The sequence below is a fragment of the Borostomias antarcticus genome, assembly GCF_949987555.1.
Source record: "Borostomias antarcticus genome assembly, chromosome: 22".
Taxonomy (NCBI): domain Eukaryota; kingdom Metazoa; phylum Chordata; class Actinopteri; order Stomiiformes; family Stomiidae; genus Borostomias; species Borostomias antarcticus.
The window spans coordinates 11,072,894-11,086,769 of record NC_140255.1 but is presented as its reverse complement, the minus strand read 5'-3'; the positions used below and the strand labels follow the sequence as shown (position 1 = coordinate 11,086,769).

The window sequence follows — 13,876 nt, the reverse complement described above, 5'->3', positions numbered from 1 at the left end:
GAATGCATTATACTGTGGTAGCCTGTTTCCCCTCTCCCTCTCAGTTTCCTCTCTCTCTCTCTCTCGCCCTCCCTCCCTCCCTCTCAAATACACACTTTATTCATCTCCCTCCAAAAGTGTGTGTTCAAAGTGAATCTAAAGCACAGTAGAACGTGCATAACATCTTAAAATGATGATTGTTATGTATTCTACAGTAGCTGGCCCGGCAGCTGGCTGCTCTGGAGGGTGTGGGGAGAGGGAGTCGGCAGGGGGGTGGCATGAAAGAGGATTTGAAAGCTCTGTTTTATTTTAAGAGCTCAGATTTAAGGGGACACCCTCGCACCCTTTCTCTTCATAATAGTCTTGGACGACACACTGAGGCAGGCAGTCTGGTGAAGAGAGGAGGATCTCAAATTCACTATAACACCTAGGAGGTCGAGAAGGTATCCTGGCTGTAGACCTGGACTACGCCTGATATCTAACCTCGTGAGGCAAGCACAAGAGCTCCTGACCAGAGTGGAAAAGGAATGTGCCAAGGTGGGTCTGAACATCAAGAAAACTCAGGTCATCACCTATAACACCCCGGAACATCTGCCCCTAATGATGGCTGAAGGTACTTCTCTGAAGCAGTTTGAGGACTTTAAATACCTGGGCTCTTGGGTCAACTCAATGGAGCAGGACCTCAGAGTGAGGAAGGCGCTCACGTGGAGAGCTCTAAATGGCATGAGCAACGTGTGGAAATCCAATCTCTCCAGTGAAACTAAGCTCCACTTCTTCGACGCCACTGTGGAGGCCGTTCTCCTGTATGGTTGTGAGTGCTGGACCTTGAGTCACTCCCTGCAGAGGTCGCTGGACGGATGCTACACCAGAATGCTATGTGCAGCACTGGATAAGTCATAACCTGCACGTCAGTATTGAAGATCTGTACGGAGAAAGGCCAAGGGTGAGTGGGAAGATAGCAGCAAGGAGAATGAAGCTGGCTGGGCACTGCTACAGACGCCGTGAGCTTCCGGCCAGGAAGCTGGTGTTATGGGAGCCATCTCCATGCCGTGGAGTTGCGAGGACGTCCTACTAAAACATTTGTGGACATAATCAAGATGGATGCAGAAGTGGAGACCACCGATGAGATCGCCAGGTGTATGGAGGACCGGGATAACTGGAGACAAAGATGAGAGGCCCATCTGTCTGATGATGATGAGATTTAAGCCACGGTGTGTGGCTTTCTCCCAGAGCGCTGACGAGGGCTCCTGTATCGATCAAACTGACAGACGAACCAGATGGAAGCAGAGCAGATGCAGATCTGGGGTAGCCTTAGCCTCACTGTCCCGATCACACCAGCATCAGTCTGGCGATGCTCCCATTCAGATTGAGTTCCACCCGGTAGATATTTGCTGGGCCAATCGCAACCGTTCATCTAATATGGGGTGGGTTACAACGACTGCGCCCATTTGATACGATGATACGATGAATAAACCCATGTGTTGTCGCCCTGATTGGTTTTAGGTCTATCCAATTGCGTCAGAGGCATTTTGGTCTGCGACTGTTGAGAAATCGAAAGTAAACTCTGCAGTTCCAGATCCTTCACATTCTTGTGAATTAGGTCTGGTGAAACCAGGCTGGATCTGGGGGTCCCACACATAGCAAACCTTTATTGGTCACAACAAAGGGACACGGGTATTTCACATCACTTAACTCATCATTAGCCAAACTCCACTTCCTAAAGCTAGGTAGGGTAATACAGTAATTAGGGTTGGCACGCCTGAGAGAGAGAGACAGAGAGACATATGTTCATGGAGACAGTGAGAGAGAGAGAGAGAGAGAGAGAGAGAGAGAGAGAACAGGAGAGAATTCTCAGAGCAGACAAAATAAATGTGGCTGTTAAGGCCAAACCAAGACCCATGCATTCAAAAATTGAGAAAAAAAAGGCCACAGAGAGTCGAGGGGTTTGAAAATCAATTAAGTGTAGCTAAAGGGCAAGGAGCTGATTACATAATAGTGCACAGGAATTACAGAGCAGCGAGGCTGTCTTGGTACAGTACTTTGCAAGGGGAGAGAGAGATCTCTCTTTTTGTACAAGAGTAATGATGTTTTCCACACAGAGCGCCAGATGGGGGGTATTCAGATGGTGGCAGCTGGTTGCCATAGATACTGGAGTAATAGCTGTGGGACTGGGGATGAGGAGGACAGCTGAAGGAATGCAGAGTCCAGGTCCAAGACACGTAGGTACTGTACAAGAGGAGTGGAGGGTGAGATAGAGAGAGGGAGTGTTCTGAGGAGAAGAAGGAGGGAGGGAGGGATGGAGGGACGGAGGGGAGGGCGATGAGGGAGGGTGAGTGCAGAGGTGTTGTCCTCCCCAGGCAGACGGAGGAGAGGTTAAAGACTAACAAGGTCCAAAGTGTCTCCCTCAGTTTGTCTTGATCCTACGGCTCACTCCTAGGACAAGACTCGGCACGGTGGCGCAGTACACAGCGCTGTCACCTCACAACAAGAAGGTTCTGGGTTCCAATCCCGCCTGGGGCGTATGTCGGCGCTGGGGACGTTCTCCCCAGGGTTGTCAGGTACTCTGGTGGGGTATCTCCCGGGCCTTTCTGTGTGGAGTTTGCATGATCTCCCTGTGTCCGCGAGGGTTTCCCCAAATAAAGAACCCAATATGAAAAGCATGCAGAAGAACAGATGCTCTTCAGTCCTGTCTTTGACCAGGACCTGGACTGAGCACATGGACTTGGTTCCCCAGGCGCCATTTACGAGGCTGCCCACTGCTCCTGGCTGCCCCTGGAGGAGGACGGCTTGGATGGGTGAAATGCTGAGGACAAACTCCAGCGGCGACTGCTGAAATGCAGGAGGGGGGTCACCACAGACATTCAGTCTCAGCCAAACCACGCCGGAACGTGGCGAGGCATACAGCACGGGACGGCGACGTGAAGCCCCAGACTCTGATAGGCGAGCCGGGCGGGGGGTATAATGAGTGTTTTATTAAAGGCCTTTTGAAGCTTTTTCAAAGGGGCAATGGATATCTTTTTTCGGCGTGTCACTTATCTAATGAGGCGGCGCTGGAATTTCACGGTAGTGAATTCCCAGGCCGAAGGGCCTCACTTCTCATCTGTGCTGTGATGAGTCTGACGCTGTGAAAGGCATGACATACGATATTTTTTATCATTGTGTGGACATCGAGGATGACATCCAGCTTGTTACATTACCAATATAATAATAAGACAGACTCAACCACCAAGCTGTGAACTAACCATCACTGATCTATGAGTAATTCTAATATTCAATACTAATTATATATAATACTGGTGGGACGTTTGTGTCTGAGTGATATTGACAATAAGGCATCCACTGAGATTCTTCAGTACACAGTTGTACTAATGCTATATATTAATACGTTTTTAATTTCATTTCAAACCTTTATTTATACTTGTGAAACTGAGGTTTCCCTCATTTACAGTGATGACGAGTTAACACAGAGACACAAATCAACAAAGCAAATGCAATGTACAATAATAATACTTAAAGCTCAATGAGAATTGTTTTATAGTTCAATATTCACTTTTACTTGCTATTAGTTAATGAATTGGCCTTAGCAAGACCCCAGAAATTGTTTTCATGAGACTGCATGAGACCCTGTGAATTTATTATTTTAGAATTTTGGTGTACTGGCAAGATATCTTGTGGTGGAAGCAGAAATTACACATTTTGCGTGTCACAATATCAGGAAGACAACAAACACTTCGCCCCGTGAATTTATCTACATGCACATACAAGAAAGAAGACCAGTATTTACCTGCATTGAAGCCATCCTTCCAGAAAGTCCACTGAAGTAGCTACAATCTTCCAATCCAGTCTGCTCCATGCACGTTTGTTATCATATTTTTTTCCCATCATTACAGCGAGTAAGTGGGGAATTGTGGGAAGTGTGGTTCTTAAAACGCAGTGCCGATTTTATCACGACCAGAGGGGCCACCAAAGTGCCAAGATATCTCATGTAACTTTAAAAACAGTTACAGATTGAAGTACATAGGTCTAGTGCCATGGACTTAAACTCTGTGACCGAAGGGAGGACCTCAAGCTTTAGAGTCTGTTGTCTGTCTTTAGAGTCTGTTCTTGGCATTCCAAGAATAAGGAGCATCATGGAAAAAAGCAGCCCTTCCAAATTCAGAATACACTCGAGGAACCCTGAGAACAAGCTGATCATACGATCGGGTCTGGTAGGTGCCAAAGCTCCAGTTCAACAGAGACAAGATGTAAGGTTTACCAATAATGACTTTGAAAATAAACAAATACCAGTGATAGTTTTGCCTTAGAGAAGGACATGGCCAGCCCACCTTATGATAAAGAACACAGTGGTGAGTGTCATATCTATCATCATCATCCTAAGTGTTCTACTGGTGAGGACAATCTAGATTCTTTTTTCTTTTTTTTCATAAAACGTATCCCTATCACCCCCTTTGTGCAAAGGGACCACCCGAGCAGATTTCCAGACCTGCGGAACTATACCAGATGCAATGGAGAGATTAAAAATGTATGACAATGGCTCACTAATGACCGGGGCCAGCCAGTTTTATAAAAAATGTATCTAGATTGTCCTCACCAGTAGAACACTTAGGATTTATGGATTGCATGATTCCTAGAGTTTCGCTGGGTGTAAAAGGCTGAAAGGAGAAATGAGAGACATGTTCCGAAGTGGGAATGCAACCAGAGTCAGCGTCCAAGGTAGCCAGCCCAGTATACAACCTATCAAATAAGTGCCCTGCCTCAGAGAACTGCTTATTAAAAGCAAGGCAAATATAATTCAGATCAGAGATCACACGATCCTCCATATTAATACACAAGGGCAGTGAGCTAGAGGATTTGCTTTTAGTTGGGTTCACTGCACACCAGAACTTAGCTGGGTTTGAATAAGAGTTAGAAAATAAATCCAAGAAGTAATCAGATTAAGCTTTCCTTAGAGCTGTTGTATATTTATTTCTGAGTTGTCTAAAAGAAAGCCAGTCTTGGGTATCCCCTATTCATCTGGCACGGGAAAAGTGGCATAAAGATGGAGCAGTAATAGGCTTCAAACAAAGCTTACTTCCCCTGTAGAAGATGGCCGCAGAGACGTTCGATTGAAGCTTAACTTCCTATTGTCAGCATCTGATTGATGCTCCTCTCCAAAGATCCCTGAAGATCAGATGACCAAAGGTGACCTTTAGTTTGGACAGGAGCTGAGGGATGCCAGCTGGACGTCGCCTCGCACCACACCAGCAAGTCAGCAGAGGTGGAAACAGCTGGCAAAAGACACAGTAACGCCCTTCCATGCCAGATGAGCACTGATATGTTTTCACACTGTGTCAGTGTAAAGGAGGTTTTGTGGTAATAATGGGTTTTGATATGGCTGGAAAAGCCCCTCTGTGTTTGTGTCTGGCATTGTGTCACCGTAAAGGCACAATAACACAAGTGGAATTAGGAGCTTATAGTGAGAGGCAGGGAGAATCCTCTCTACTCTACCCCACTCTCACTCTCTCACTCTCTCTCTCTCTCTCTCCCTCTCTCTGTGAAAGGAGACAGGCTTCACATGAAACACAGAAACTACAAGTGGCTCTCACAGGACTGAGTGTGAGGAAGACTGATGTGTGAATCAAAGAACACTGAGCATTACTATGCTTGCCTGTGAACAAAAGACAGCATCTTTGAACCAGATGAACACAATCCCTTGAAGCACATTGTATACCACTTCATGAAAACCATTTATGTGCAGTGTTATTCCAAATTACACCAGCTGACACTCTGTAGGGCTGGTCATGACCAGAGTAGGCCCAGACCCCCATTTCTTTATACCATAAACTGGATGAACACGGACACTGAGGAGTGAGATTATGCAATTATACTGTATTAGGCACACAGCTTGTTTGATGAGACATGCACATTGAATGCTGGTCTTGATCACAATATAAGGGTAGTAGTACAAGTAGCAGTATGAGTGGTAGTAGTAGTAGTAGTAGTAGTTGTTGTTGTTGTGGTACCAGAAGTAGTAGTAGTCGTAGTATTACTAGTAGTTGAAGGTGGTAGAAGTAGTAGTAGTGGTAGATCTAGTAGTAGCAGTGCTACTAGTAGTAGTGGTAGACGTAGTAGTAGTAGTGGTGGTAGTGTTGTCACGATACTAAAATTATGACTTCGATACGATACCTGCCCAAAATATCTCGATACCGATACCGAAACGATACCACGGTGAAAATTTAAAACTTAAGGAAAAGTAATGGAATAATAGATGACAGAACATGGAACTTTAAATTGTTGGCCTTCTTTAGTGCTCTGTTCAGTCTTTTTGCATCTTTTGAGTCTTTATCATATTTCCTGTAGCTTTCAAACACAGCTGGAAGGGAAGGCTGCCTCGACTGGGTGGTTTGGGATTGTGCTGGCATCTGTTTGTCTGTGTGGGGAGAAATCAATAAAGTATGCCTATGTTGTTGCAAACTGTGAGATAATCAGAAGAACTTGAAAAGCTTATTATTATTATTAATTAACCCAGGCCTATTGAAGCATTTTTGCTATTCCAAATGATCAGAAGAGATAATGGTCTCACGGTTAACAGTTCTCTCGCTCTAGGAGGTCGGAGCAGGTACAGATTTTTTTTGTCATACGTGCGCTAGGCAGAGAGCTAGGCTTGCAGCCAGGCTGCAGCTATGCTAGCTAAAAGTCTCATGCTACGGATGAAAATTAGCTTCTCTAGCTATCATCTGGTGGAATAAATGTATTGTGCATTCATACATTCAAACATAAGGTAGGCTAAATATCCTTCGGTTGTGTATTCAGTACTGGTGTTGCTGCTGTGTGTATCGTATCTTCTATCACATTCGCTAACCTGTCGCTCTTTGAATTGTTTGTGTAAGTCGGCATGTCTGTCTGCAAGATGCTTTGCCAGGTTGGTCGTATTGGCTCCCTTGGTTTGTATAGATTTGTAGCATCGTTTACAGATGGGCTTTGTAATGTCCGTGGGCTTGCCCTCACTGTCGGCTCTGTAAGCAAAATATGCCAGATTTCGCTGCGCGCATCAGCTTTATCGACAATCTGTGGACGGTCGACATTTGTACTTGTAGCCATCTCAGGTTAGCTACCGTCCTCGAACATGCTGCGTGCATATGAGGGGGAAACTGTTGCGCTGCTCGCTGCAGAGTGAGAGAGCGAGGAGAGAGAGAGAGCGCACGCGCACACACACACATACTGCCCCGCGACTCGGGGATCTTGGGAGAGAGAAGCAGAGCGCTATAGCCTACAAACAAACACGATCAATCACTGTCGCATGAACGCGACTCAATATATATACGGCTCTTATTAAAACAGTCTTTCTTAAAGTATCGATACTTTAAATTTGGGTATTGTACCGTTTTTGACGACAGAGTATCGCGGTACTTTCCTAGTAGCGATACACCGTGCAACACTAAGTGGTGGTAGACGTAGTAGAAGTAGTAGATCTAGTAGTAGTAGTAGTAGTTGTAGTAGTAGTAGTAGTAGTAGTAGTAGTGTTAGGAATAGTAGTAGTACTAGCAGTAGTACCAATTATGGTAGTATATGTAATCAGACTGGTGTGGTGAATAGCTTTTAATCAACTGAGACAGTTACTCTCTCTCTCTCTCTCTCTCACACACACACACACACACACACACACAGAGGCCTCACACAAATAAGAGGGGATTGATGACAGCATAATTACATACTGTACTGCTACCGAATGATTAACTCCTACTGCCGAGTGTCCCATATAACACCAACATTTCTGTGAGAATCCCTAATTTAAAGTGTATTCCCTCCTAATCAGTGGCAAAAAGCTTTGTCCTGTGTTATTTCATCACGTATAAGGCCTAGGCATATTCCAGACTAACTAACATGTTATAGCTGTAGTTAAAAGACTCGAAAGGCACATCATCAAAGGTACTGTAGAAAAGAGCGGCCTGTAAATTGCTGGCTTTAATCTGAGAAAGAAAAAAATATTTGCCACTATCTGAGGAGAGACATTTCCTACAGTAGCACTAATCACACCACTAATGGCATAATAGCCAAAGGTTTCCTATTCATCTTAATGAGAAGGTCTGTCCTCTGGCCGACGAACCCGAACCTCCCTCTCTCTCTCTACCTCCCCCTCTCTCTCGCTCTCTCTCTCTCTCTACCTCCCCCTCTCTCTCCCTCTCTCTCTCCCCCTCTCTCTCTCTCTCTCTCTCCCCCTCTCTCTCTCTCTCTCTCTCAGTATGTGACAGCATTGTTTGCTCAGGTTCACAACAGGACAGCTGCTGCTGCTGCTGCAGTGTTTATGGGCTGCATCCTGCTGCGGCCGTCGACTGCAGGCCAGGGAGGGCGAGTCTGACCGGCTGGCCGTCTGCCTGGCTGCGCGGACACCCCAGCAGATTAAGCACTCTCCGCTTTAAGGGGCGACGCAGGCTCTAATCTGAGTGTTTAACCGCGCACAGCCTGGATTGGGATGATGGGAGGGCGGACGAGGGATTACAGCACTGTAATCCCAGACCAAAGCAGCCCCGTGAGAGACAGCGTACGGGGGTGGGGGGGAGGGGAGGAGGGTATCCTTCATTACCTCGACCTCCCAGGGCACGTCAACTGCTGCGGTCGGGCTTAAAGCTTCCAAACAAACAGGTCTCCCGCGATCTTTGTTTTCTGTAGATCCAACTCTCCTCAGGCTCCCCTCAATGATCCACGTCTCCCGACTATAAAGCGCTGTTGTCTCTGCGGGTCATCGTTAACAGCGCTGGCAGCAGAGCCACGCAACAGCTGCCAGGCCAGATTGGCAGATGTCACCCAAACACAGGCATGAGTCATCAGAGGAATCTTCTGGAGTTGCACAACAACGGTCGAATGTAAACAACAACAGACTGGGAGTACGGTAGGTCACGGGAGCGGCTCAGTGGAGCGCCAGGGTAGAGGAGGGTGAAACGGGGGCAGGCTAGGCTGGCTGAGTGGGTACTCTCCGTGACCCCCTCCATGACTCTGTGCCACCGTCATGTGAGCTTTGTGGGGAGGGGAAAAAAAGGAATGAGAAAACCAGCCGGCATTCCGGCTCCAGGAGGGTCTGAAAACGGTCCTGGCAGACAGAATAGATTCACACCAGCATACAAAGGCTCCCTGGTTTCAGCATCAGTCTGTGTGTAGAGAGGAAAGTGGAGAGTGTGTGTGTCTCTGTGTTGCAGTGTCTGTCTGCCTGTTGCAGTGTGGAGCTGTCTCTCTCTTTCTCTCTCTCTCCCTGTCGCAGTGTGGAGCTGAGTCTCTCTCTCTCTCTGTTGCAGTGTGGAGCCGAGTCTCTCTTTCTCTCTCTGTTGCAGTGTGGAGCTGAGACTCTCACTCTCTGTTGTAGTGTGGAGTGTCTCTCTGTTGCAGTGTGGAACTGAGTCTCTCTCTCTCTCTCTCTCTCTGTGTTGTAGTGTGGAGCCGAGTCTCTCTCTCTCTCTCTGTTGTAGTGTGGAACTGAGTCTCTCTCTCTCTCTCTGTTGCAATGTGGAGCTGAGTCTCTCTCTCTCTGTTGCAGTGTGGAGCTGAGTCTCTCTCTCTCTGTTGCAGTGTGGAGCCGAGTCTCTCTTTCTCTCTCTGTTGCAGTGTGGAGCTGAGTCTCTCTCTCTCTGTTGTAGTGTGGAGTGTCTCTCTGTTGCAGTGTGGAACTGAGTCTCTCTCTCTCTCTCTCTCTGTTGTAGTGTGGAGCCGAGTCTCTCTCTCTCTCTGTTGTAGTGTGGAACTGAGTCTCTCTCTCTCTCTGTTGCAGTGTGGAGCTGAGTCTCTCTCTCTCTCTCTCTGTTGCAGTGTGGAGCTGAGTCTCTCTTTCTCTCTCTCTCTCTGTTGCAGTGTGGAGCTGAGTCTCTCTCTCTCTGTTGCAGTGTGGAGCTGAGTCTCTCTCTCTCTGTTGCAGTGTGGAGTCTCTCTCTCTGTGTTGCAGTGTGGAGTCTCTCTCTCTGTGTTGCAATGTGGAGCTGAGTCTCTCTCTCTCTATTGCAATGTGGAGCTGAGTCTCTCTCTCTCTATTGCAATGTGGAGCTGAGTCTCTCTCTGTTGCAATGTGGAGCTGAGTCACTGTGTTACAGTGTGGAGCTGAGTCTCTCTCTCTCTCTTTCTGTGTTACAGTGTGGAGCTGAGTCTCTCTCTCTCTCTCTCTCTCTGTTGCAATGTGGAGCTGAGTCTCTCTCTCTGTGTGTGTTACAGTGTGGAGCTGAGTCTCTCTCTCTCTGTGTTGTAGTGTGGAGCTGAGTCTCTCTCTCTCTGTTGCAATGTGGAGCTGAGTCTCTGTGTTACAGTGTGGAGCTGAGTCTCTCTCTCTCTCTCTCTCTCTCTCTGTGTTGCAATGTGGAGCTGAGTCTCTGTGTTACAGTGTGGAGTCTCTCTCTCTCTCTCTGTGTTGTAGTGTGGAGCTGAGTCTCTCTCTCTCTCTCTCTGTGTTGCAGTGTTGAGCTGAGTCTCTCTCTCTCTGTGTTACAGTGTGGAGCTGAGTCTCTCTCTCTCTCTCTCTGTGTTGCAGTGTTGAGCTGAGTCTCTCTCTCTCTCTCCGTTGCAGTGTTGAGCTGAGTCTCTCTGTGTTGTAGTGTGGAGCTGAGTCTCTCTCTCTCTCTGTGTTACAGTGTGGAGCTGAGTCTCTCTCTCTCTCTCTGTGTGTTGCAGTGTTGAGCTGAGTCTCTCTCTCTCTCTCCGTTGCAGTGTTGAGCTGAGTCTCTCTGTGTTGCAGTGTGGAGCTGAGTCTCTCTCTCTCTCTCTCTCTGTTGCAGTGTGGAGCTGAGTCTCTCTCTCTCTCTCTCTCTGTTACAGTGTTGAGCTGAGTCTCTCTCTCTCTCTCTCTCTGTTGCAGTGTGGAGCTGAGTCTCTCTCTCTCTCTCTCTGTGTGTTGCAATGTGGAGCTGAGTCTCTCTCTCTCTGTTGCAATGTGGAGCTGAGTCTCTCTCTCTCTGTTGCAATGTGGAGCTGAGTCTCTCTCTCTCTGTTGCAATGTGGAGCTGAGTCTCTCTCTCTCTGTTGCAATGTGGAGCTAAGTCTCTGTGTTACAGTGTGGAGTCTCTCTCTCTCTCTCTCTCTCTCTGTGTGTTGTAGTGTGGAGCTGAGTCTCTCTCTCTCTCTGTTGCAATGTGGAGCTGAGTCTCTCTCTCTCTCTGTGTTACAGTGTGGAGCTGAGTCTCTCTCTCTCTCTGTTGCAATGTGGAGCTGAGTCTCTCTCTCTCTCTCTCTCTCTCTGTGTTAGTGTTGAGCTGAGTCTCTCTCTCTCTCTCTCTCTCTGTGTTACAGTGTTGAGCTGAGTCTCTCTCTCTCTGTGTTACAGTGTTGAGCTGAGTCTCTCTCTCTCTCTCTCTCTGTGTGTTGCAGTGTTGAGCTGAGTCTCTCTCTCTCTCTGTGTGTTGCAGTGTTGAGCTGAGTCTCTCTCTCTCTCTCTCTCTGTGTGTTGCAGTGTTGAGCTGAGTCTCTCTCTCTCTCTGTTGCAGTGTTGAGCTGAGTCTCTCTCTCTCTCTCTCTCTGTGTTAGTGTGGAGCTGAGTCTCTCTCTCTCTCTCTCTCTCTCTGTTACAGTGTTGAGCTGGACTTCAAGCAGCAAGAGGACAAGCTGCAGCCCCTGATGAAGAGGTTGTACCCCACGGAGGACGGCCACTTCTCTTCCCTGCCTTACCCCCAGGAGGCGTTCACCTCCACCCCGAAACGCAAGTCCAAAGCCGAGTCCAAGAAGCATGCGCGCTGGAAACTCTGGTTTCTGTGAACGGTACAGTCAGCCCCCCACCACAGACCATTCACCCGTGTCTATGGATTTATGCATATCTGTCCATCCAACCCATCGTTGTTTTCGGGTCACAGAATCCAGCCTGCTTTCCTATGGTCTGGTGGGACGTTTTACCGCTGAGCAGCCAGTCCTACGGGATACTGTTCTGGGCTTTGAGATGACAGGACCAGAAATGAGAAACAAGCAAGGATCCCCACAGAGAATTGAGTTTTTGGTCACGGCTACCAAAAAGGATTCTAAGTTATTCTGAACTAATTTCCCGGAGCAGGGCGTGTAATTACGCCACGGCAACGTGTTCAGATCAGCAAGGTGAGACGCAAAATTGGATTTTCTTCCTCTCAATTTAAATATATTTTTGTAGAGTCTGTGGAGTCCGATTCAATTATGTGTTGGCTCAGCAGCTGTCTCTGTCACATTGTGTTCACACACTGGGACTTGATCTTTCTATGTGTTCCTGGCTTCTCCTGCTGGGAGAGAAGTCTGTGGCCAAGCATGAGGACTCGTCTCACACATCAATAGCATATCAGCAAAGCACAATTTACTAAACTATGATCAGGATGCATTTTCTCCAGAGGAAAACTATTTTGACAATAATTGTGCATAATTATCAGTCCATCTAATGACAAGAAGAGAAGGATGATCTGAAGGATTACTTTGACATGGATCAAGGAAGAGGGGACTTGGAGGAGATATAAGTTATTGGATCAATGATTAAAATTTATATCCATTGATAAATGTGTCCTTGAATCAGTTGACTTTGAAATGAAACAATGATACAAATAACACTTATTTTTTATAAACATTTGCCAAGTCTGGCATCTTAATGTACTTTTCTATGAATATATCAAATTATATCTCACTTGAAGGTTTATTGGAATACACATGTATATTTGAGCTGCTGTGAATGGGGATTGTTCATTTGGGAATTACACCACAAAAGATGTGAATCGATCAAACATATTCCCTTTCATATGTTCAGCTTTGTTCTTATACTACTCCTATTTGGTCAGAGAGAGAAAAAAAACCAATGCGTTTCTTGTGAAAGAAAGGGGGGTGCCCAATATCTAAACCATCCAACCTGCTCTAGTCACCATCATGCTAGCGTATCCACAAGCGAGCTAACGCACCAAACCTCTAAGGGGTTCTCCTTTACTCTAGGGGCGATGGGGGCGGCGGGACAACGTCCTGTGTTCCCCCGTTCTGTCCTTGCCCTCCTGCTCAGCAGCACCCCTCTCAGAGTGGTCCTCGTTAGGGAGGCAGCTGTGATCGCATCCAGGCAGAGTCCTGCATCGCCAGACTGAGGCCTGAGGAGCTCCGGAGGACTGGAGGTGGCGCCGCCTGAGGCCTGAGGAGCTCCGGAGGACTGGAGGTGGCGCCGCCCGCAGGACTGGAGCCGCCTAACGGCACGGGGTGCTGGAGGCCTGCAGCCCTAACCCTAACCCTGACCCTAACCCTGACCCTGACCCTAACCCTGACCCTGACCCTAACCCTGACCCTGACCCTAACCCTGACCCTGACCCTGACCCTAACCCTGACCCTGACCCTAACCCTGTGTAACAAATTGTGGGCCTAAATAGGATGTTAGGAAGGGAGCTATAATGTGAAGTGGCACCCCAAAGAAGTGCTGCTTGTGGAAAACATTGTTTATTCTTAAATAGGGTTGTCATGGACACCTGGACCCCTTCACCGCCTCCCTCCCCACACACTCATCAGATTGTAAACAGCCACACACAGCTCGTTGAACTATGTACAGTGAGAGGATTTCTATATGATGTACAGCATCTTATAGGGCTAATAACATTTTAAAGAGTGGGATAGCAGACACTATTTTAAAAAGGAATGACATTCAGTTAATAGCTTGAAGAGTGTACTGCCTGTGGTGTCACTGACGAAGCCAAAAACACTGCCCCGTAGAGAGGAATGTGCCAAAGTGGTTTTGAGTGCATAAAATCATACTTTGCTACCAACACAGCGCTACGTGACTCAACTAGTGGTTAGGGCAGCTGTCCCCCCGCTACACAGAGCCCACACACTCTGCATTCTGTTAGTTACATGTAACTCACCCTCCATCATCTTCTATATCAAGGACTGGATTCTCCAATAGTTCTACGGTAGCATAAAGAGAGAAGTAGATGTGTATCTGTACCTTAAAGAAGTGCAATTGATTTACTAT

General features: G+C 47.3%; 2 protein-coding genes across 2 annotated transcripts in view; one reads left to right on the top strand and one right to left on the bottom strand.

Moving 5' to 3' along the window:
- The window catches only part of insyn2a (inhibitory synaptic factor 2A), a gene marked incomplete at both ends in the record, with an annotated part of 23,830 nt that extends 12,148 nt beyond the window's left edge, over positions 1–11,682 (top strand). Inside the window, one exon of the mRNA XM_084456370.1 lies at positions 11,499–11,682. Within this exon, the coding sequence (XP_084312496.1) occupies positions 11,499–11,682 (184 nt within the window). The remainder of the gene's footprint in view (positions 1–11,498) is intronic.
- dock1 (dedicator of cytokinesis 1) overlaps positions 1–13,876 on the bottom strand; it is a 246,792-nt gene that overhangs the window by 129,400 nt on the left and 103,516 nt on the right. The window lies entirely within an intron of this gene.